The sequence below is a fragment of the Lithobates pipiens genome, unplaced genomic scaffold (assembly GCF_037356315.1).
Source record: "Lithobates pipiens isolate NorthernLeopardFrog02 unplaced genomic scaffold, aLitPip1_a1.2 Scaffold_22, whole genome shotgun sequence".
NCBI classification, from domain to species: domain Eukaryota; kingdom Metazoa; phylum Chordata; class Amphibia; order Anura; family Ranidae; genus Lithobates; species Lithobates pipiens.
This window is the reverse complement of record NW_027507784.1, coordinates 44,816,067-44,841,316: the sequence shown is the minus strand read 5'-3', so window position 1 is coordinate 44,841,316 and position 25,250 is coordinate 44,816,067. Positions and strand designations below refer to the sequence as shown.

Genomic DNA, 25,250 nt, shown 5'->3' with positions numbered 1-25,250 from the left:
TCTTGGCCATTTTTCTGAGAATATGAATGATAAGACAAAAACATTTTTCACTCATGGTTAGAGTTTGGCTGAAGCCATTTATTATCAGTCAACTGTGTTTTTACTCTTTTTAATTCATAATGGCAACAGAAACTACCAAAATTACCCTGATCAAAAGTTTACATTTAACATGCACACAAGTTGACACAAAGGGATTTGAATGGCTACTAAAGGTAACCATCCTCACCTGTGATCTGTTTGCTTGTAATTAGTGTGTGTGTATAAAAGGTCAATGAGTTTCTGGACTCCTGACAGACCCTTGCATTTTTTAATCCTGTGCTGCACTGACATTTCTAGATACTGAGTCATGGGGAAAGCAAAATAATTGTCAAAGGATCTGAAAAGGTAGTTGAACTGTATAAAACAGGAAAGGGATATAAAAAGATATCCAAGGAATTGAGAATGCCAGTCAGCAGTGTTTAAACTCTAATCAAGAAGTGGAAAATGAGGGGTTCTGTTGAATCCAAACCATGGTCAGGTAGACCAACTAAAATTTCAGCCACAACTGCCAGGAAAATTGTTTGGGATGTAAAGAAAAACACACAAATAACTTCAGGTGAAATACAGGACTCTCTGAAAACATGTGGTGTGGCTGTTTCAAGATGCACAATAAGGAGGCACTTGAAGAAAGATGGGCTGCATGGTTGAGTCGCCAGAAGAAAGCCATTACTATGCAAATGCCACAAAGTATCCCGCTTACAATACGCCAAACAGCACAGAGACAAGCCTCAAACCTTCCAGCACAAAGTCATTTGGAGTGATGAGCCCAAAATTTTTCATTTTGGCCACAACCAAAACGGTTACATTTGGAGAGGAGTCAACAAGGCCTATGACGAAAGGTACACCATGCCTACTGTGAAACACGGAGGTGGATCGCTGATGTTTTGGGGATGTGTGAGCTACAAAGGCACAGGAAATGTGGTCAAAATTGATGTCAAGATCAATGCAGTGTGTTGTCAAAATATACTAGAGGAACATTTGCATTCATCAGCCAGGAAGCTGCTCATGGGACGTACTTGGACATTCCAACATGACAATGATCCAAAACACAAAGCCAAGTTGACCTGTCATTGGCTACAGCAGAATAAAGTGAAGGTTCTGGAGTGGCCATCTCAGTCTCCTGACCTCAATATCATTGAGCCCCTCTGGGGAGATCTCAAACGTGGAGTTCATGCAAGACAGCCCAAGAATTTACAGGAACTGGAGGCTTTTTGCCAAAAGAGGAACGGGCAGCTTTAGCATCTGAGAAGATAAAGAGCCTCATCCACAAATACCACAAAAGACTTCAAGCTGTCATTGATGTTAAATAGGGGCAATACATGGTATTAACCGCCTGACGACCAGCGCATGCCGATTTACGTCGGCAGAATGGCACTGGTGGGCAAAAGGGCATACAGGCCAAGTGCTGCGGCCACAGAGAGGTAGAACGGGGAGATGCTTTTGTAAACAAAGCATTTCCCCCTTCTGCCTAGTGACATGACAGAGATCACTGCTTTCTGTCATCGGTAGCAGTGATCGCTGTCAAGTAAGGTATAGCCCCTCCCCCCACATTTAGAATCACTCCTTAGGACACACTTAACCCCTTCACCGCCCCCTAGTGGTTAACACCTTCACTACCAGTGTCATTTACACAGTAATCAATAAATTTTTATAGCACTGATCACTGTATAAATGACAGTGGTCCCAAAGTAGTGTCAAAAATGTCCGAGGTGTCCACCATGATGTCACAGTCCCCTATTTTGTAGATGCTATAACTTTTGCACAATCCAATCACTATACGCATATTGCAATTTTTTTTACCAAAATTATATAGAAGAATACATATCGGCCTAAGCTAAGGAAAAAAAAAATATATTTTTTTATATATTTTTGGGGGATATTTGTTAAAGCAAAAAGTAAAAGCTAATGTATTTTTTTCAAAATTGTCGCTCTTTTTTTGTTTATAGCGCAAAAAATAGAAACAACAGAGGTGATCAAATACCACCAAAACAAAGCTCTATTTGTGGGAAAAAAGGGCATAAATTTTGTTGTTTCGTACAACGTTGTACGACTACGCAATCGTCAGTTAAAGCAACACAGTGCTTAATCGCAAAAAGTGCTCTGGCCGGGAAAGAGCTGAAGTGATTGAGAACTGGGGTATGTAAACTTTTGATCAGGGTAATTTGGGTAGTTTCTGTTGTCATTATGATTTAAAAAGAGTAAACACAGTTGGTTGATAATGAATGGCTTCAGCCAAACACCAACCATGAGTGAAAGAAAAGTAGTTGTGTTATCATTCATATTCTCTGAAAAATGGCCAAGAAATCATAAATTATGCCAGGGTATGTAAACTTATGAGCACAACTGTATTACTACACAAACAGGTACAAAATATATTTCATTACCAATTTATAGATGTGAAAACATATTATTTGACAGGAAACCAATATCAAATTCCATTCACCCATGTCCCTTCTCGATCCAGCAATGTGCACGGCTGTCCTGGTACTCCCTCTCCTCATTGACTGAGACAGAAGCAAGAGCCATTGGCTCTCACTGCTGACAATCACAGCCAGTGAGCCAGTTTAAAAGAAAGTAGGGGCGGGGCTGAGCTGCAGCTTTGTGTCATAGAACAGCGCTTGGGAGCGACCACTAACCAGTGCTTCCATAACAAGCGGCTTGCTGTTGTGGGCACTGGTCAAGGTGGATGTAGTATAGGTCTATATTCATATATAACTTTAGTTATTGAATTACAAGAATAGTTAAGAGTGATTACTTATATCTATATACAACATGTTTAATGCATGAGACATCTGCTTCATTATGCTATGGGAAGTTGGGAACCTTTGACCTTTTCTTTTCATCAGTTGTAGCTATTGTCTTCACTATCATATAAATATGACTGGGAGACCAGTCTGGAGTTTGAGGTTTGATTCAAGACTGAAGCTTGAATCACGTGGACTATCTTATCCAGGTAGCTCATGTATAATTAATATTATACAGGATGAGCTAATGACTCCCCTGGATTGAATAAGCTGTATTTATCCTGCACCTGTATACATCTTTAACCACTTGCTTACTGGGCACTTAAACCCCCCTCAGTCCCAGACCAATTTTCAGCTTTCAGCGCTGATGCACTTTGAGTGACAATTGCGCGGGCATACAACACTGTACCCAAATGAAATTTTTATCATTTTTTTCCCACAAATAGAGCTTTCTTTTGGTGGTATTTAGTTACAGCTCGGAGTTTTATTTTTTGCTAAACAAACAAAAAAAGATGCAAAAAAAAAAAAATCATGTTTTAATAGTTTGTTATAAAATTTTGCAAACGGGTCATTTTTCTCCTTCATTGAAGTGCGCTGATTAGGCGGCACTGATAGGCTGCATTGGTGGGCACTGATGGGCTGCATTGGTGGGCACTGATGGGCTGCATTGGTGGGCACTGATGGGCTGCACTGGTGGGCACTGATAGGCATAGTTAAGGCGGCACTAATAGGCACAGATAAGGCGGCACCGATGGGCACAGATAAGGCGGCACTGATGGGCAAAGATGGGCACAGATAAGATGGCACGGATGGGTGGCACGGATAAGTGGCACGGATGGGTGGCACGGATGGGCACTGATAGGTACCACAGATAGATGGGACTGATGGGCACTGATAGGTGGCACTGATAGGTGGCTCTGATAGGTGGCACTGCTGGGCACTGATGGGCGGCACTGCTGGGCACTGATGGGCGGCACTGCTGGGCACTGATGGGCGGCACTGGGGTGCAGCACCTTTGAGGCAGATTGGGTGGCACTGTGGGTGGCACTGTGGGGTGGCACTGTGGGTGGCACTGTGGGTGGCACTGTGGGTGGCACTGTGGGTGGCACTGTGGGCACTATGGGCACTGACAGGGGGCACTGACGGGGGGCACTTACTTTTTCTTTTATTTTACTTCAGGATGGCACTGCGGGAGGCAGGTGGGCACAGGCAGGTGGCAGGTGGGCACATGTATTGATGGCCGTGATCGGGACTGATGTCCCGATCACGGCCGCCGGTGATCGGCTTTTTTTTTCTCTCCTCGCGCTGTCAGCGCGAGGAGGAATAATAGCCGATTACCGGCTCCGTTCTATCACATGATCAGCTGTCATTGGCTGACAGCTGATCACGTGATAAGGGGTCGGGATCGACCCCTTACACGGATCGGTGATCAGGCGAGTCTCACGGACTCGCCGATCACAGAGCGCGCCGCGCGCGCCCCTCAGGGGGCGCGCAGGCCGCTCGTAACCAGGACGACGTCAATAGACGTAGTCCTGAAAATGTAGGTCCGCGCTAATGCCGTCATTTGGCAATAGCGCGGATCTGAAGTGGTTAACCACTTGCCGACCAACGCACGACGATGTACGTCGACAGAATGGCACGGGTAGGCAAATGGGCGTACATGAACGTCCCTTTAAATTTGCCGCCCTGCCATCGGGGGCGCGCCGGCGGCGCGCTCCCGCGCTGGTCGGCACCCCTGTGAGTCCGGTTGCGGGACCCGCGGACTCGATCGCCGCGGGCATCCCCGCGATCGTCTCACGGAGCGGCCAAATGGAGAAGTGCCGTTGTAAACAACATTTCTCCATTCTGCCTAGCAACTAGTGATGCTGATCTCTGCTCCATGTGATTGGAGCAGAGATCAGTGTTCACTAAATGAAAGCCCAACCTCCCCACAGTTAGTAACACACCCCTAGGAACACTTAACCCCTACACTGCCACCCACTGGTTAACCCCTTCACTGCCAGTGTCATTTACACAGGAATCACTGCATTTATATAGCAGTGATTACTGTATAAATGACAATGGTCCCAAAAATGTGTCAAAAATGTCCGATGGGTCCCCCACAATGTCGCAGTCACAATAAAAATCACTGATCGCCGCCATTACTAGTAAAAAAAAAATAATAAAAAATTATTAATAAAAATGCTATAAAACTATCCCTTTTTTGTAAACGCTATAACTTTTGCGCAAACCAATCAATAATCGCTTATTGCAATTTTTTTACCAAAAATATGTAGAAGAATAGGGAAAAAAATGTTTTTTTATATATTTTTGGGGGATATTTATTATAACAAAAAGTAAAAAATAATGCGTTTTTTTCAAAATTGTTGCTCTATTTTTGTTTATAGCGCAAAAAATAAAAACCGCAAGGGTGATCAAATACCACCAAAAGAAAGCTCTATTTGTGGGAAAAAAAAGGACGTCAATTTTGTTTGGGAGCCATGTCGCACGACCGCGTAATTGTCAGTTAAAGCAACGCAGTGCCGAATCGCAAAAAGTGGTCTGGTCTTTGACCAGCAAAATGGTCCGATCTGAAAGTGGTTAAAGTGGTTGTAAACCCTTACAAACCACTTTGACCTACAGGTAAGCCTAGATTAAGGCTTACCTGTAGGTCCAAGAAATATCTCCTAAACCTATATGGTTTAGGAGATATTTGCCCGAAAACAGGCACCGATGTCTACCGCGCATGCGGGTAGACAGCGGCGCGCAGGCGCACTGAGCACGGCATTCTCAACGACGGAGCTGCCGCGCGTGTCGGCTCCCGTGCTCATGCGCGGGAGTGACGTCATCGCGGCTTCGCCGAATGACAGCGGCGGAGCTGCGAGACCTCACCAAGAAGATGGATGCGGCGGACTACAGGGGAAAGCGGTGACTTCGCTGGCTCCTGTGTCAGGTAAGTGACACATAATGGACTACTATGCGACGCACAGTAGTCCATTATGCTTTGCCTTTGCAGGGAATGAAAGAGGAAGTAAACTCATCAGGGTTTACTTCCTCTTTAATCAAAGCTAAGTACATCTTTTTATTACATTCATTGTGTGTTGTTGTGTTTTAATCCTTGCATTTACTGACCACATATCTGAAAGGGTAAATATATGAATGAACTTATGAATAAATGTAACACAGGATTTAACCCCTTATTACAGGGGAGAAGCCAGGAGCACTGGCATGAAGAAGATCGGGCTGCTCTGTGCAAAACCACTGCACAGAACAGGTAGGTATAACATGATTGTTATTTTTATTTTATTTTTTAAAGCAGAACCTATAATACCACTTCAATGTTTTCCATAGCCTGTTTAAAATCACTATATATATTGAGAACATTCTGTGGAATTCCTGGCAGACATCCTGACCCAATTTTTCAACAGAAATGGGAAAGCTATTGACTGGGTTGGATTCAATATGATAAACTATTGTTAGATGATTACTTGAATTCAAGCAATACAGGCGGTCCCCTAGTTACAAATATCCAACTTACAAACGACTCCTACTTACAAACGGAGGGAGACAACAGGAAGTGAGAGGAAATCTACCCCTAGGAAGGGAAAATCTCTCCTGTAAGAGTAATTATGAGAAAAGGTGTCTCCTCCACTGATGCTTTATCACCAATCCTTGTTTCCACAACAACCCAAATTTTTCAATTCAATTGTCATTGGGACAGAAAGTGAGGTGAAATCTGAACGTGGGCACAGACAGCAAAACAAATGTTAGCCCCTGTACACACGGTCGGAGATTCCGACAACCAAATCCATCAGATTTTGTCCGAAACTGTTGCATACACACGGTCGGACCAAGTTGTCGGAAATTCCGACGTGATGACGTTATTTCGTTACGACTGGACTACGTTCAGGCTAGTAGCCAATAGCTTTGATGTAGGAATTTGATCTGAGCATGCGTGGCACTTTGTCCGATCGGAATTCTCTACACATGATCGGAGTATGTCCGATCGGAGCATTTTTTTGGAAAATTTTACCAACAAGTTGGAAAACTTGGTCCTTCGGATACTCCCACGGAAACAGTCCGATGCAGACCACACACAGTCGAAATATCTGACAAAACGGTCTGATCGGACACATTCCGTCGGAATCTCCGACCGTGTGTACAAGGGCTTAGAGGGGTGATAACCCTTCACTATGCTATCCAAAAAGCTTAAAAAATATTTTTGGGCTGGAGCTACACTTAAAAAATTTACCTGTTCCGACTTACAGATTCAACTTAAGAACAAACCTTCAAACCCTATCCTGTTTGTAACCCGGGGACCGCCTGTAGTTCCATGGCTGGAAACGAAGACTTCTCTACAGTGTTCCAGCTTCCAGGACACAAGGAATGCAGAGTGACACTTATTCCCCTAAAACTGGACAAGCTTTTTCTGGATTTCTTTTTAAAGAGAAAAAAATCTAATAAAAAAAAATCCCTTGATAAAAATACCATGGTAAATTATTTTGTTGTGCTTGACTAAATACAAAAATGACAGGGTATGAGCTGAGAACATTGGTGATTGGATGGTATTTTTCCTGTTTTAACATGATTCCACCATTAGCACACAATGATCACAAGCCACAGATGTACTAATAGGGACTCATCACCATAAATAGATTTGCAGTGAAATGTTTTCTCTTTCTTCTCTTCCCCACAGCTATATCTACAGATGAAGGTCACATCTTTGTGTTTGGTCACGTTGGGTCTGAACTTCAGTGAAGATGTGAAGTTTGGTCCATCTCTGCATGATATGACCCCATACTGTGTGTCCATCAGTCTCTCCTCTTCCTCCTTATCTCCTCCATGGTACTCTGGGATCTCATAGACTTGTCCTCTCCTCTTCTCCAGCCAAGTCACACTCGTGTTCTCTGGGCAATTGGTGGCTCTACAGTATAGAGATGTTTCTTCTCCAGCAATCAGCTTGGTAGGATTTGGTAGAATGTCCATTACTGTGAAAGTTCCCATATCTGAAAATGCATTGATTATGAATGTACTCAATTATTTGTTCCATTACTTGGAAATTTCAGCTCTTGTGTTTTCAAACCATAAAAACACATCAAAATATATACATGTTATAACTTATATATGTATAATTAAACTAAGCTGCAAGGACACAAAAGATAACTTACCAGGGACCAATTTATTGTTATTAAAAGTAGTTTTGGCCATCTCTGGGTCAACCTTGCTTCATACCATCTCATGAGCCCCTCTGTCCACTTAGCATGAGCTGTTCTAATTGTCACTCCTATTATCCACCGGTCCCCAAAAATTCTCAACAGCATAATTTACATTAATGTTGCTCACCTATTAGACACATTACCACTTCCTAAACTGGGAACTCATTGTTAATGAGTGGTCACATGGAAGACTGGATCCTGGGTATGGGCAACTTTAGCTTTGATTATTGGCTGGCTTAAGATGGAAATTAAAGCTGAATACAAGGTATGGTTTTTATTGCAAAGTTACATTTGTTTAGCTTGGGTCAATGCATTCCAGATCTGTGGGACGTCTGTGGAAGCAAATAATTACTGTAGTAGTTAGCACTACTACAACGATCATCATGGTCCTGTATCAAATGGTTGCCCTTCTACATAGTGAACACAGGGAATCATTCAATTGGAATGGCCACCAGAGAACTCCTTGTATTTTTTTTCTAAGGCATTTTGTGAATGGATAAGATGGAGAGGAGGGAGATTGATGTCAAAATCTCCACCCCATCAAATTCACTGGAAGAGATTCAAAGCATTCGGCGAGTGGTGATAGTACCAAGCGAGTGACCCCGTGTTCACTATGCAAAAGAGCAGCCGCTTGGCATAGAACCCAGGAGACTGTGGCAATAAATGTAGTAGTGCCAAATACTGCTTCCATAATGGTCACACAGGTATGGACTATGTACACTTACAATAGCCCATGCTAAACATATGTAATTTTGCAATAAGAACCATAACTGGAGTTCAGCTTTATTTTACAGACAAAATATAATGTGCTTTTAGCAACATAAACATTCAGTAGACAAACATTATATATTGGTATACTTATCATTTTAAAAAGTACAATTTACAGAGATTTAATGTCTGTTACCTTTTTTTCTGTATTTTCGCCTCCACCAAAAAATTCCAATTCCAACTGAGATTATCATCCCAACCAGAATAATACAGACCAATGTGATCACATGAGATGAAGTGTCTATATATGTAAAATAAAAGAACGATTAAAGAAAGAACGCATCTTCTTAATACATCCTCTATATAGGGGTTTACATGTGTTGGGAACAGTGTTGGTGATCTTACTTTAAATAAGTAATTAGTTAGGTTACATATTACTTCTCCTAAAAAGTAATTGCGTTAGTAACTCAGTTACTACATTGGTAAAGTAATTAGTTACTCAGCAAAGAAACTGTGACTTTTTTTTTAAATATTCTAAGGGGTGGGTCTAGTATTACTGTAAGCAAGGGGCGCCTTCCCCCCTGCACGTCTATAACCCCCCTGCACGTCTATTTCCCCTCTGTACCCCCCTGCACGTTTATTTCCCCTCTGTACCCCCTGCACATCTGTTCCCCTCCCACACATATATCTGTTCCCCCTCTGTACCCCACTACACATCTGTCACCCCCCCCCCCACAAACATATATCTATTTCCCCTCTGTACACCTGTCCCCCCCAAACTCACAGATCGGATCGGAAACTCACAGATCGGATCAGAGTCACGGATTGGATCATTTTTCGGATCAGCAAATAATAATGGAATTTGCAAAAACCTGTGAAAATTCCACCACCATATAGTCCCCACTGTAATATCCACAATCTCCCCACTGTAATATCCACATCATCTCCCCCACTGTAACAATACCTGAGTATAGCTGGGTATGGCTGAGCATGGCTGGGTACGGCTGGGTATCGCCGAGTATGGCTGGGTATTACAGAGTATTAACGAGTATGGCAAGGTATGGCAGAGTATTGGCTGGGTATGGCAGAGTATGGCTGAGTATTGGCAGGGTATTGCAGAGTATTGGCTGGGAATGGCAGAGTATTGACTGGGAATGGCAGAGTATTGTCAGGGTATTGCAGAGTATTGTCAGGGTATTGCAGAGTATTGTCAGGGTATTGCAAAGTATTGTCAGGGTATGGCAGAGTATTGGCAGGGTATGGCAGAGTATTGGCAGGGTATGGCAGAGTATTGGTGGGGTATGGCAGAGTATTGGCAGGGTATTGCAGAGTATTGGCAGGGAATTGCAGAGTATTGGCAGTGTATGGAGGGATCGCTGTGACTGCAATTGTCACAGAGCAGAGCTGTGGGCACTACAGATGCAGCCCACAGCGCTGCTTCCATCCGATCTCTCCCCTCCACTGTACAGATCTGTACACAGAGGGGAGAGAGGAACTGGCGTCATCATGGCGCTGGTTTGTGTATAAGTGATCGCTCCGTCATTTGATGGATAAATCACATTGTAAACGGCTGGAGGGTGCACCAAGATGGCCGCCACTCCGGAGCTAGGCCGAAGCCGTGGCCTTTCGTAAGGTCGAGGCCGCGGATCGCGGCGGGTGCGCCCCTAGTAGCGGTAGTGGCTGAGCATGGCTGGGTACGGCTGGGTAACGCCGAGTATGGCTGGGTATTACAGAGTATTTCAGGGTTTGGCAGAGTATGGCTGAGTATTACCGAGTATGGCAGAGTATGGCAGAGTATGGCAGAGTATGGCAAGGTATGGCAGAGTATTGGCTGGGTATAGCATAGTATTGTCAGGGTATTGCAGAGTATTGGCTGGGAATGGCAGAGTATTGGCTGGGAATGGCAGAGTATTGGCTGGGAATGGCAGAGTATTGTCAGGGTATTGCAGAGTATTGGTAGGGTACTGCAGAGTATTGGCAGGGTATTGCAGAGTATTGGCTGGGAATGGCAGAGTATTGGCTGGGAATAGCAGAATATTGGCTGGGAATGGCAGAGTATTATCAGGGTATTGCAGGGTATTGTCAGGGTATTGCAGAGTATTGCAAAGTATTGGCAGTGTATTGCAGAGTATTGGCAGGGTATTGCAGAGTATTGGCAGAGTATTGGCAGGGTATTTCAGAGTATTGGCAGGGTATTGCAGAGTATTGGCAGGGTATTGCAAAGTATTGGCAGTGTATTGCAGAGTATTGTCAGGGTATTGCAGAGTATTGGCAGGGTATTGCAGAGTATTGGCAGAGTATTGTCAGGGTATTGCAGAGTATTGTCAGGGTATTGCAAAGTATTGTCAGGGTATGGCAGAGTATTGGCAGGGTATGGCAGAGTATTGGTGGGGTATGGCAGAGTATTGGCAGGGTATTGCAGAGTATTGGCAGGGAATTGCAGAGTATTGGCAGTGTATGGAGGGATCGCTGTGACTGCAATTGTCACAGAGCAGAGCTGTGGGCACTACAGATGCAGCCCACAGCGCTGCTTCCATCCGATCTCTCCCCTCCACTGTACAGATCTGTACACAGAGGGGAGAGAGGAACTGGCGTCATCATGACGCTGGTTTGTGTATAAGTGATCGCTCCGTCATTTGATGGATAAATCACATTGTAAACGGCTGGAGGGTGCACCAAGATGGCCGCCACTCCGGAGCTAGGCCGAAGCCGTGGCCTTTCCTAAGGTCGAGGCCGCGGATCGCGGCGGGTGCGCCCCTAGTAGCGGTAGTGGCTGAGCATGGCTGGGTACGGCTGGGTAACGCCGAGTATGGCTGGGTATTACAGAGTATTTCAGGGTTTGGCAGAGTATGGCTGAGTATTACCGAGTATGGCAGAGTATGGCAGAGTATGGCAGAGTATGGCAGAGTATGGCAAGGTATGGCAGAGTATTGGCTGGGTATGGCATAGTATTGTCAGGGTATTGCAGAGTATTGGCTGGGAATGGCAGAGTATTGGCTGGGAATGGCAGAGTATTGGCTGGGAATGGCAGAGTATTGTCAGGGTATTGCAGAGTATTGGTAGGGTACTGCAGAGTATTGGCAGGGTATTGCAGAGTATTGGCTGGGAATGGCAGAGTATTGGCTGGGAATAGCAGAATATTGGCTGGGAATGGCAGAGTATTATCAGGGTATTGCAGGGTATTGTCAGGGTATTGCAGAGTATTGCAAAGTATTGGCAGTGTATTGCAGAGTATTGGCAGTGTATTGCAGAGTATTGGCAGGGTATTGCAGAGTATTGGCAGGGTATTGCAGAGTATTGGCAGAGTATTGGCAGGGTATTGCAGAGTATTGGCAGGGTATTGCAGAGTATTGGCAGGGTATTGGCAGAGTATTGGCAGGGTATTGGCAGGGTATTGCAGAGTATTGGCAGGGTATTGCAAAGTATTGGCAGGATATCAGAGAGTATTGGCAGGGTATTGCAGAGTATGGCAGAGTATTGGCAGGGTATTGCAAAGTATTGACAGGGTATCACAGAGTATTGGCAGGGTATGGCAGAGTATTGCAGAGTATTGGCAGGGTATCGCAAAGTATTGGCAGGGTATCGCAAAGTATTGGCAGGGTATCGCAGAGTATTGGCAGGGTATCGCAGAGTATTGGCAGGGTATCGCAGAGTATTGGCAGGGTATTGCAGAGAATTGGCAGGGTATTGCAGGGTATTGGCAGAGTATTGGCAGGGTATTGGCACGGTATTGCAGAGTATTGGCACGGTATTGCGGAGTATTGGCAGGGTATCGCAAAGTATTGTCAGGGTATCGCAGGGTATCGCAGGGTATCGCAGAGTATTTCAGAGTATTGGCAGGGTATTGCAAAGTATTAGCAGGGTATCGTAGAGTATTGGCAGGGTATCGCAGAGTATTGCAGAGTATTGGCAGGGTATTGCAGATTATTGGCAGGGTATGGCAGAGTATTGGCAGGGAATGGCAGAGTATTGGCAGGGAATTGCAGAGTATTGGCAGGCAATTGCAGGGTATTGGCAGGGTATGGCAGAGTATTGGCAGGGAATTGCAGAGTATTGGCAGGGTATTGCAAAGTATTGCAGATTATTGGCAGGGTATGGCAGAGTATTGGCAGGGTATGACAGAGTATTGGCAGGGAATTGCAGAGTATTGCAGGGAATAGCAGAGTATTGGCAGGGAATGGCAGAGTATTGGCAGGGAATGGCAGAGTATTGGCAGGGAATGGCAGAGTATTGGCAGGGTATTGCAGAGTATTGGCAGGGAATTGCAGAGTATTGGCAGTGTATGGAGGGATGGCTGTGACTGCAATTGTCACAGAGCAGCGCTGTGGGCACTACAGATGCAGCCCACAGCGCTGCTTCCATCCGATCTCTCCCCTCCACTGTACAGATCTGTACACAGAGGGGAGAGAAGAACCGGCGTCATCATGACGCCAGTTTGTTTACAAGCGATCACTCCATCATTTGACAGAGCAATCACATTGTAAATGGCCGGAGGGTGCACCAAGATGGCCGCCGCTCCGGAGCTAGGCCAAAGCCGTGGCCTTTCCTAAGGCCGAGACCACGGATCACGGAGGGTGCGCCCCTAGTAGCGGTAGTAATTGTGGTAACCTCGCCCAAGTAATGGGAACGGCGTTACCATGAGGGGAAGAGTAATCAGTTATATTACTCGTTACCCTCTAAAGCAACGGCGTCAAGTAACGCTGTTTACTTTAACTCCGTTAGTTACATCACTGGTCGGGAAGGGATGAGAACCAAAGAGAAAGGCGTGAAAAAAAACAATCTTACCACCAGTGGTGTATTACCAAATATCCCCCCAAATAAAAAACACCAATACACTAGTGTTACCTTTGGAATATTTTATCTATAGCTGTAATTAAAGGGTAACTCCACTTTCGTAGGGGAAAAAAATAGCAAATAAAGAAAAAATAACATAGCACATATAATTATGACACTCATCATATCGTAATTGAATGTTATTAAAAATTACCTTTCCTTTTCAATCTGCAGCCACTGTAATTTTCTGCGAATGCATTACAATATGGCTACATTGAGTTGTTCTGTACTCAGAATGTGTACTGGGCACACCCCTAAAAACATAATTTCCTGCATGTGTGATTGGCTCACCAATTTTCCCAGAAGTCTGCACTAAGATACTAGTCAAAGTTCAGGCATCCCCTGCAACAAAAATGTCATTTTTGGAGAGATACTTTAGGGATGCAGGCCCAGCAGATATCCTCAGTAGTGCTATGCAGTGGCACACCTGACAGTTAATTAGGAAACCACTCCCATTAAACCCACTCAGTACAGAGGCACAGACAAGCACACATGGATTACTTCAGAATAACAAAAGGTAGGAATCTGCAAAAAAGGTTGTTATAATCCTTGCAATGTGCAGAGATAACCCAGAGGAGAAAGTTATTTTTCTCAACAAAAGTGGAGTTACACTTTAGAGATTAGTTACTATAATAGAACTCTCATTGATAAGTCCACAATGAATGGTGCTGCAAGACTCATCCACCTTACCAACCATTCAGTGTCCTCCACCCCTCTCTGCCAATCCCTTCACTGGCTTCCCCTCACCCAACGAATAAAAAACAAAGTACCCACAATAATTTACAAAATCATCCATAACTCTGCCCCCAGCTACATCACTAGCCTAATCCCAAAATACCAACCAAGACCTCCTGCTCTCTAGCTCCCTTGTCACCTCCTCCCATGCTCACCTCCAGGATTTCTCCAGAGCTTCTCCCATCCTTTGGAACTCCCTACCCCAATCTGTCCGACTGTCCCCTAATCTATCCATCTTTAGATGATCTCTGAAAACCCTTCTCTTTAAAGGAGCCTATCCTACTTCCTCCATCAGCTCATCCCCAACCTTTTGTATCAATTGACCCTCCCTTTTTAGATTGTAAGCTCTAATGAGCAGGGCCTTCTGATTCCTCTTGTACCAAATTGTAATGTAACTGTGATGTCTGCCTTTATTTTGTTAAGCACTGTGCAAACTGTTGGCGCTATATAAATCCTGTATAATAATAAATAATAATTGATATAAGGTGAAGGTTAAGGATTTCCATACCATTAAAATCCCATGATAGTTAAATTTACTACGTGACCAGTGCACTCAGTAACAAATCACCCAAAAAGAGCATTGATAAAGCAGTTACAATATTTGGCACCATCAACGATCTATTTCCGCTGCCACATAAAATTTCCCCCTTACTAATCTCTATGCACCTTTTCCTTGTCAAACCTTTACTCCTAACTTATTTTGTGACTCTCCCTTCTAGATTGTAAGCTCTAATGACCAGGGCTCTCTGATTCCCCCTGTATTGAATTGTATTGTATTTGTACTGTCTGCCCCAATGTTGTAAAGCGCTGCGTAAACTGTTGTAAATCCTGTATAATAATAATAATTTAGAACCTTATTCTGAGAGTGCTAGGGTAGGGATGAATAACATTTCCTGTCTGGTGTACCCTGTTGAGCCTAAAATGTCTTTACTATGCTCCACCTTCTGACCTCTCTGTTAATTGCTAAGCAAGTTAACCACTTCCCACCCGGCCAATGCACATATACGGCCGGGTGGGAGCCGTCTACTCCTGATAGGACCTTCAGGAACATCCATCAGAAGGAGCGGGATCGCGCGCGCGCGTGCCCGCGCAGCGGCGCAATCCCGATGCGCCCGTGTCACCCGGACACGGCGCATCTCAGATCGGCAGGAGGGCTCTGTGATTGGCCCTCCTGATCACATGATGGCCGTGTCCAATCACGGCCGTCATGTGATGTAAACAAACAGCCGGTTGCTAGGCAATCGGTTCCTCCCCTCCTCACACAGAAGTCATCGCTGAGGAAAGGAGAGCAGATCGCTGCAGCCGGCTGATGATCAGTGAGTATGAGCTGCTTTTTACAGCTTTTTACTCACTGATCACTAGTCTAGTGTAAACACACAACACACCACACAGTAAACACATCACACAGTATAAACACAATGTCCCCACACATGTCCCCAAAACATACATGTCCCCAAATAATAAAAACACATGTCCCTAATAATAAAAACATGTCCCCCACATGTTTCCCACTAAAATCACATGTCCCAATGATTATCTGCACACATATGTACGTGATCACCTGCACACATATGTACATGATCATTTGCGTACATATGTCCGTGATCACACAAACCAATTATTATACACTTAACGGATTTTTTTTTACCAAAAACATGTAGCAGAATACATTTTGGCTTAAATTTATGACAAAATTTGATTTTATTGGATTTTTATTGAAGTAGAAAAAAGAAAATATTGTTTTTTTTTTCCAAATTTCCACTTTTTTGCGCTTATATCGCAAAAAATAAAAAACGGAGTCGTGAATAAATACCACCAAAATAAAGCTCTATTTGTGCGAACAAAATGATAAAAATTTCATTTGGGTACAGTGTAGCACGATCGCGCAATTGTCACTGAAAGCGCTAGAGCGCTGAAAGCTGAAAATTGGGCTGGGAAGGAAGGGGGCGAAAGTGCCCTGTATTGAAGTGGTTAAGGACAAACTCAAAAAAAATGTGTCATGTGAGAAGTGGATGACTATCCATACCTTCATAGATGAGCTGGAAGTTCTCCTGGAAAGGTTCTTGTAGAGAGTCATGTTGTACTTTACATGAGATCTTGTTCTGGTCATCATCGGTTGGTGTGATTGTCACGGTGCTGGTGACTTGGTAGGTTCCATTTTCATACTCTTGTGGTTTTTCCATCAACTGGTCCTTTAGGACCTCTCCATCTCTATACCACGTAAATTGGATCTCCGGAGGGAAGAATCCGGTGGCCTTACAGGTCAGGGTGTTCTTTGTATTTCTAAGTATGGAGAGTACAGGTCTGGCTGCAGAGAACACAGATTTTACGGAGTGAGATACATAGGCTTTTGAGAGACACTCATCTACAGCGAGACAAATTGTGAAAGGGTTGGGGTCTTCATATCCAATATCACAATTCTGTGGTTTTAGATTAGTAGTATAAGATCAAACCCATTTTTAAATTTTTATTGTTGCATCTGTCTCACGAGGGAGATTCACCCTCACTATTTGTCCTAGCGACAGTTATTATAGAGTCAGAAAGTAATGGGAAATCCAAAATTTTAGAGTGGTCACCAGAACAGGAATGGAAGAGAAATCTTCCAATGGGGACACCTGTTCCTATGACAGCTGTCTAACAAGATCGGAATTTTGGCCAGAAAAAGACAGATGAGAGCTTTTCATCAGAAAATGCGACCGTGTGTATGCTCCATTGGAATTTAGCTGTCCGAATTTCAGCCAGCCAAAAATTGATAGCATGTTCTCAATTTTCCAGACGGAAAAACTTTCCGATCGTGTGTATGCAATTCCGACACGCCAAAAATCACGCATGCTCATATTGAACTACGAGACAGAAGCTATTGGCTACTGGCTATTAAACTTCCTTTTTCTAGTCCCGTCGTACGTGTTGTACTTCACCGCGTTATAAACGATCGGAATTTGGTGTGACCGTGTGTAGGCAAGACAGCTTGAGCCGAATTCCGTCGGAAATTCCGTCGGGAAAACCATCAGAGCTTTTTCCGATAAGAATTCCACTTGTGTGTACGCAGCATTGGGGTAATTTCCTTCCACTTTGGAGAAATTTAAACTTTCTAAAATCTTGTATAAACTTTAACATGAGATTTTAAGTTATTTTTAATGTTGTTAAACCTGCAGCTTTCATTAAAAGAATATCTGGTAATTTTGCCATGAAGGTCCTTGTTTAGAGCAGAACTTAACTTTTGATTTATTAAAAATGTACACTTAGCCAGTGCAGTTGCTCTAGAGCTTAGTAAAGTAGGCAAAATGTATAGTAAGTGCTGACCTCTATCATCCAATCATGTGCAAGCAAAAATTCAGTTGGTTTTTTTTTTTCATTTTCGTTTTTTTCATTTTCTTTGCATATGATTGGGTATTCTTTGTAAAGTGAAGCTTTAGCTCATTTACTAAGCCCTGGAGCAACTTTTTTTTACATTTCTTCATTAACTTCTTGGTTTCCAGGTCTAGGCCAATAATGTCATACATCCCAGGAGTCTTCAGGAGAGCACCCTCCTACCTGCATGCCTGAGCTAAAAGTAGATGGATTCTAGGAATTAAATGCTGTATGGATCAATCCGCACTTACTCAAGGTGGCCATGGCTAGAAATGCTACGGGGTGTTTTTGAAAGTGATTTCTCAGAAAAATAGTTCCACTTAAGCATTTCCTGTTATGGAGTGACAGTATTCTGTCACTGTTACCTAGTTGTTCTTTTGCATTGTCACCTAGGCTTCCAGTGGAGACTACAAATTGTTGCTTTAACACACATTGTGTAGCACTACCCCTGCAGGGGCTGCTGGTTATCGATTCCCTTTTTCCTGCACAGCCAGGCAACAAGCATTTTTTCACTTTCATCTGGACACAAGAAAACAGTTTCTGAGCTTGATTTTGTTGTTTTATTAGGGATAGTAACCTGGATGGGGGAAAGGGATTATGGGATGCCCAACTTGACCGGAACCATAACTAGGGACTATTTCCTTCTTATGTCCAAAATCCTGGTTAAGCACAGCGCTGTCCTCCTGAAAGCTTGCTACATGTGGCAATCTCTCCCCTTGTGAATCCCTGGGTGTGCTGATCTACTCATTCTGTCCTCTTTGCTCCTTGCTCCTTAGATAAGATTTCTCCTCAAACTGATAAGATCTTCTTAAACCAGCCTGTGCCCAACCTGGAGGCAGAGCCCCCCCAGACCCAGGGGTCCCCTTTTAGGCCACTGACAGTCTCCTTAGCACATCTTCCACCCGACTTACCTGTTAGCATGGCTCCACCATATTTAAGGGCTGACGCAATAATCCTACCAGAACATTCTGCCTGGAGATTGGCCAAGTTCCCTCGAGTATGAAGATCAGACCCTCCTGGCCTCTGCCCACTAACTTCTAGAAGTTTCTTCAAACCTCAAGATCCAGGGGGAGGTACCAGAGACCTGCCTCTTTGCAGCCACCCAGGATTACAGCCTCACCTGCAGTAACCCTGACCCAATTTATGACTCAAACTAACCATGAGTCAAAACTTAAATTTTCCTGCACTAACATTAGTAGCACACTAGAGGGTGGTACATTTGTATGGTCCACTGTTCTCACCATCTGGAAACCTGTCCAGAAAAAAAATATATGGTAAATGTAATCTTTTTATGTATCTTTCATTAAAATAGTGCTTGGCAATCCAGCCATGAAGATCCTTGTTTAGCCAATTACTGTTATGGGCTAACAACTATCCCCCTATGGTCCTCTTGTGTTGTCAACCCATTACATACCCCTTTAGTGTAGTCTCCAAGTCATATTGTGCAGGCATGGTCCAGGATTATGGCATACAGTGCTTTGGCAAATTAAATGCTGTTTAGTCACAGATTAAAGCCACAAAAGCTAAACATTAAAAGAAATGTTAAACACAACATTTAACATTTTTAACCAGTAGGTGCCCTTACCTAATGGTTCAAATACAATTTCCTTCTCCTTGCTTTCAGGACTGTAGACAACGGTACACTTATATGTGCCCCTATGATAGACGGTCACGTTGGATATGTGTAGTGATGCGTATCCATCCCCCAGAGATTCCACATTGAGGGACATTCTGGGATCTTGGGTGAAGAAGCCTTTGTTGTCGTATCTTAGGATGACTTTTTCTTGGAAACTCCACAATACGGCCAGGAAATTAAGATCCAGCGACTGTTTATCCAGCAAGAAAGTGCAGTTGAGAACGGCGTCATTGGTGACAAAGGCCCTCTGTGGGGACGGAGCGAAGACATCCAATCCTGCATCTATTGAGATACATCAGCATGTAGGATTATGAAAATGAATGTCACACAGCAATCAAAGCTTATTTCATAGGTAATATGGAAGCCGGGTTTTGTTTTGCCAAATTCCTTGAGCCCTTCCCACTGTTCATAGTTTGGCCTTAAGCCACAGCGTGCCACATTGCTACTCTCCCTGGGGTGCCCAAAGGTGCCTCCGTTTTTTGTATCTGTGGACAGCCTGGCACTGAGGATGGCGGCTAGCAGTCATGTGTTTTTTGTGAGGCTCACCACGCAAAAAAGGTGAAGGAACTACTTTGGCGCTTTTGTCACAAGTTGCGCAACCCATTCAAGTGAATGGGTCGCCCTTTTCTGCCACACAATGCTTAAGTGTGCATGGGGCTTTAGAGAGGAACAATGTGTGTTGGGGGGGGGGGGGGGTAGTGTGTAGAGAGTTATCTTGGGATACTTTCCAGGTTGTGGTATTTGTCATTTCTAATCAGACTATTAAGCCATGCCTGATGTTTATAGTAATTTAACAGCCCCCACTTTTTCCTGCGGTCATTGTCTCTCTGAAGTGTCCTTCATTCTCAAGTTTTAGGCCTCATGCACACTGGATGTTATAATAAAGTTATAAAAACGCCAGTAGCTTTGCAGTGAGTTTTTCAATGTATTTCAACGTTTTTCAGCGTTTTGGGGTTTTTTTTACAGCCAAAAAACGCCACTGCCAAAAACAATTGATAACAGCCTATGCTGGAGAGTTTGTTGACTGTAGAAAAAAAAAAAAACGTCTGAAGCCAAAAACAGTAGCTGTAAAAACGTCCAAAATGTCCAGTGTGGGTGAGGCCTTAAAGTGGTTGTAAATCCTAAAAAACTAAAATAAAATAAAAACCTGCAAGACAAAGGCATAATGAGCTAGTATGCATAGCATATTAGCTCATTATGAATTACCTGAAATTGAAGCCCCCGCAGCGGTCCTCGTTCACTGCTCCGGTGGCTGACATCGCTCCAGGTGGTTACTTACGGGTATCACGGCTCCGGTGCTGATTGGTTGGGGTCGTGATGACGTCACTCCCGCGCATTACGTACGTTCCATTGCTTCAGTTTGCTTAAGTGCGCATGTGCCGATGATGTTGGCACATGCAAATACAGGAATATCTCCTAAACCGTGCAGGTTTAGGAGATATCCAGTGCAGCTGCAGGTAAACCTAATTATAAGTTTGCCTGTAGGTAAAAGTGGTTGTAAAGGGTTTACAACCACTTTAAAGCTGGGAGGAATGCTGACACTGCATGCAATCTGACCCGCTATTTAATTCTCTGTCAGCCTTACTATATGCAATTACAGAAAACACAAGGACACCGCTATATGTTGGAATCTCACAGATAAGCAATGAATTTACAACCGCGCACTCAGGCACTTGGTAACACAGAAAACACAACAATCTCTTTAGGGGCTCTAAATTAAATTATATTATCTCACCAGGGCTTTTTTTCTCACAAAATAGATGCAGGAACTCCCCTCTTCTGATTCCCTTCCTGTCTCTGCCCCCTACCTGCCTCTGAGCACTGTCCTTTATTTCTTCCCCTACTCACCTCCGTGCACCGTACCTTATCTCCTCCACCTACCCACCTCTGAGCACTGTTTCTTATTTCTTCCCCTACCCACCTCTGAGCACCGTCCCTTATCTCCTCCACCTACCCTCCTCCGAGCACTGTCCTTTATCTCCTCCCCCTACCCACCTCCAAGCACTGTCCCTTATCTCCTCCCCCTACCCACCTCCGAGCACTGTCCCTTATCTCCTCCCCCTACCCACCTCCGAGCACTGTCCCTTATCTCCTCCACCTACCCACCTCTGAGCACTGTTCCTTATCTCCTCCCCCTACCCACCTCCGAGCACTGTCCCTTATCTCCTCCCCCTACCCACCTCCGAGCACTGTCCCTTATCTCCTCCCCCTACCCACCTCTAAGCACTGTCCCTTATCTCCTCCCCCTACCCACCTCCGAGCACTGTCCCTTATCTCCTCCCCCTACCCACCTCCGAGCACTGTCCCTTATCTCCTCCCCCTACCCACCTCCGAGCACTGTCCCTTATCTCCTCCCCCTACCCACATCCGAGCACTGTCCCTTATCTCTCCCCCCTACCCACCTCCGAGCACTGTCCCTTATTTCCTCCCCCTACCCACCTTCGAGCACTGTGCCTTATATCCTCCCCCTACCCACCTCTGAGCACTGTCACTTATCTCCTCCCCTTACCCTCCTCTGGGCACTCTCCCTTATCTCTCCCCCCTACCCACCTCTGAGCACTGTCCCTTATCTCTCCCCACTACCCACCTCCGAGCACTGTCCCTTATCTCCTCCCCCTACCCACCTCTGAGCACCGTCCCTTATCTCCTCCCCCTACCCACCTCCGAGCACTGTCCCTTATCTCCTCCCCCTACATTCCTCTGAGCACTGTCCCTTATCTCCTCCACCTACCCACCTCTGAGCACTGTCCCTTATCTCTTCCCCCTGCCCTCCTCTGAGCACTGTCCCTTTATCTCCTCCCCCTGCCCTCCTCTGAGCACTGTCCCTTATCTCCTCCCCCTGCCCACCTCTGAGCACCACCCCTTATCTCCTCCACCTACCCACCTCTAAGCACTGTCCCTTATCTCCTCCACCTACCCACCTCTGAGCACTGTCCCTTATCTCCTCCACCTACCCACCTCTGAGCACTGTCCCTTATCTCTTCCACCTACCCTCCTCTGAGCACTGTCCCTTATCTCCTCCCCCTGCCCACCTCTGAGCACTGTCCCTTATCTCCTCCCCCTGCCCACCTCTGAGCACTGCCCCTTATCTCCTTTCCCTACCCACCTCCGAGCACTGTCCCTTATCTCCTCCCCCTACCCACCTCCGAGCACTGTCCCTTATCTCTTCCCCCTACCCACCTATGAGCACTGTCCCTTATCTCCTCCCCCTACCCTTCTCTGAGCACTGTCCCTTATCTCCTCCCCCTACCCTTCTCTGAGCACTGTCCCTTATCTCCGCCCCCTACATTCCTGTGAGCACTGTCCCTTATCTCCTCCCCCTACCCACCTCTGAGCACCGTCCCTTATCAAAAGCAGTAAAATAGATCTCGAGAGCCAGCAACAATAGATCTCCCCAGCAACAATAGACCCCACCCCAGCAACAATAGACCCCTCCCCAGTAACAATAGATGGACCTCACCTAGCAACAATAACCCCCCCCCCCAACAACAATAGAATCCTCAGCAACAATAGTTCCCCCACACCACAAAGACCCCCCCCCCCCCCCACAGCAACAATGGACCAATCACAACAAAATTCCACCCCCAGCAACATAAGACCCCCCACACATCAACAATGGGCAAACCACAACAAAGTACCACCCCCAACATTATATCCCCCAGCAGCACAATGGACCAACCACAGCAAAGTACCACCCCACAACAAAAGATCCACCCCAGCAACATTAGAACCCCCAACAGCAACAACATATCTCACAGCCGCCAGCCTCAATAAACCCTCCAGCAGCCAGCAACAATAGACATTTCCCCCCCAGAAATAATAGATCCCACACCAGCAACAATAGACCCTCACACAAAAACAGATCCCCATCAGTGACAATAGACCCCCCCCAGCAAAAATATATTCCCCACCAGCAACAATAGACCCTCACACAAAAACAGATTCCCATCAGTGACAATAGATCCCCCAGCAGCCAGCATCAATAGACCCTCCAGCATAACTCACACAGCTTGCTTTTACATACATTCAGTACTGGAAGTTCCGGAACTGCGTTCCCATTAAAAAAAGTCCTGGATCGGACAGAAGTTCCTGTCAGAGAATCATTAGTAGGTGTTCATTCTTACATTATCATCCCCCCACGTTCTATAGCTAACTGTGACAACGTTGTTTATTCTGCAGTGATTTTGCACAGCAACCTTGTAACCCTGTGGACATTGTAGTCCTAGATGGACATTGTATGTAACCATATGTTGCATGGAAATACCAAATTAAAACTTTATTGAACAAGCAAAAAAAAATTTGAAACAATTGTTTGGGCACGTGAGGTTGTGGCAATGGCTCTGGCGGTTGTCTTTGCTAACCTCTTGTCGGTCTAGCAGTTCTCTTTACTATTGAGGACTTACAGTTGAGGAAGTTACATCTTTGACCACTTACATTGACAGGGAAGTGACCACAGCTAGGTGGCTTTGTAGGACTGGTCGCCCCACTGGAGGGGCCATGCTGGAGAGTGGAAAAAGATAAGTATTGTTCCTTATTCCTGCCCATTTAGTCTGAGTGAGTGATTAACCCTTGCAGTACGATGATGGGGCCCCACTGCAAGGATAGATTTTGCCTATTTCCTGTAGCTGGACTTTAAGGCGTTAGGATGAATACGGAGCTTTTTAGTGAAGGTGGAAATCTGTGTGTGATAATAAGAGACTCCAACACCCAGAACCAAATGTTATCCCCCTGGTAGTCAAACTGTTATGGTGTTGAGTCATTTATGGCATACCTCCCGACATTTTGAGATGTGAATGAGGGACACCTACTAGCAAATGTATGTAGGCATAGGACCCGCCCCCTGCCACACCCCCTTAAAGCGGGAGTAAACCCAGTTTAAAAAAACACTTAGCATTTCTGGCATGCCGGGAATGTAACTCTCACTGTGCTGTCAACCAAACTTTCAAACCATCCAATGGCTGGTGTCATAACTGATCACATGTACAGCATTTTGGCAGTTGAAGAAATATTATCACTTTAAAGGAGAATTAACCAAAAAAAAAAAAACGGTTAAATTCACAAGGGCTTTTTTTATCACTACTATTCCTTTATATTGGCTATTAAAATTTACAAATGCAGTAATTTAGAATTTGGATGGAAGGTTTAGCGCTAAGAAACCCTTCTTGAAAGATAAATAGTGCATTTTATATACAAACTATATAGATCAGGTCAAAATGAAGCACAAATGAGGGGCAATGAGGGACATTGCTCCAAATCAGGGACAGTCCCTCGAAATCAGGGACAGTTCCTTCGAAATTAGGGACAGTCCCTCGAAATCAGGGACAGTTCCTTCAAAATCAGGGACAGTTCCTTCAAAATCAGGGACAGTTCCTTCGAAATTAGGGACAGTCCCTCGAAATCAGGGACAGTTCCTTCAAAATCAGGGACAGTTCCTTCAAAATCAGGGACAGTTCCTTCGAAATTAGGGACAGTCCCTCGAAATCAGGGACAGTCCCTCGAAATCAGGGACAGTTTCTTCAAAATCAGGGACAGTTCCTTCAAAATCAGGGACAGTTCCTTCAAAATCAGGGACAGTCCCTCGAAATCAGGGACAGTCCCTCAAAATTAGGGACAGTTGGGAGCTATGTTTTCGGTCACATTAAGTTTATGGCAGTAATTAAAATTGTTCTCTGTTTTCAGATTATAGGACTAGGAGAGAGCGATGTTCACAGTCCTATCACTTCCATGTGCCTGAACACCATATCTTAGATCTTTTCTTTATCATCTTTACAGTTAAATGAACGTTTCATTCCCTTTACCAATGAAAAAAGGTTGAAACGTACACGTTTCTCTTGGTTCACCGAACTCTGTACACTTTACGTGGATCCTGAACTGGCTACCCCCTACACAGCTTGATACCGGATGGGGTGTGGGAGGTGAAGGAGACGGAAACCCCCAGCTCACATATGGTAGAAAAGTAAAATGTATGGTTACCTACTTTATATCAATGTTCGTTGTTTTCAGAATTGT

At 44.7% G+C, this 25,250-nt stretch overlaps 2 protein-coding genes across 2 annotated transcripts in view; both read right to left on the bottom strand.

Annotated features, from left to right (window-relative positions):
• The window catches only part of LOC143923711 (uncharacterized), a 512,582-nt gene that overhangs the window by 29,399 nt on the left and 457,933 nt on the right, over positions 1 to 25,250 (bottom strand). The window lies entirely within an intron of this gene.
• LOC143925177 (uncharacterized) overlaps positions 1 to 25,250 on the bottom strand; it is a 46,683-nt gene that overhangs the window by 21,226 nt on the left and 207 nt on the right. The window contains exons 2-5 of the mRNA XM_077449787.1: positions 19,191 to 19,523; positions 16,281 to 16,562; positions 8,883 to 8,987; positions 7,409 to 7,768 (exon numbers count right to left, since the gene is read on the bottom strand). Coding sequence (XP_077305913.1) covers positions 7,409 to 7,768; positions 8,883 to 8,987; positions 16,281 to 16,562; positions 19,191 to 19,523 — 1,080 coding nt within the window. The remainder of the gene's footprint in view (positions 1 to 7,408; positions 7,769 to 8,882; positions 8,988 to 16,280; positions 16,563 to 19,190; positions 19,524 to 25,250) is intronic.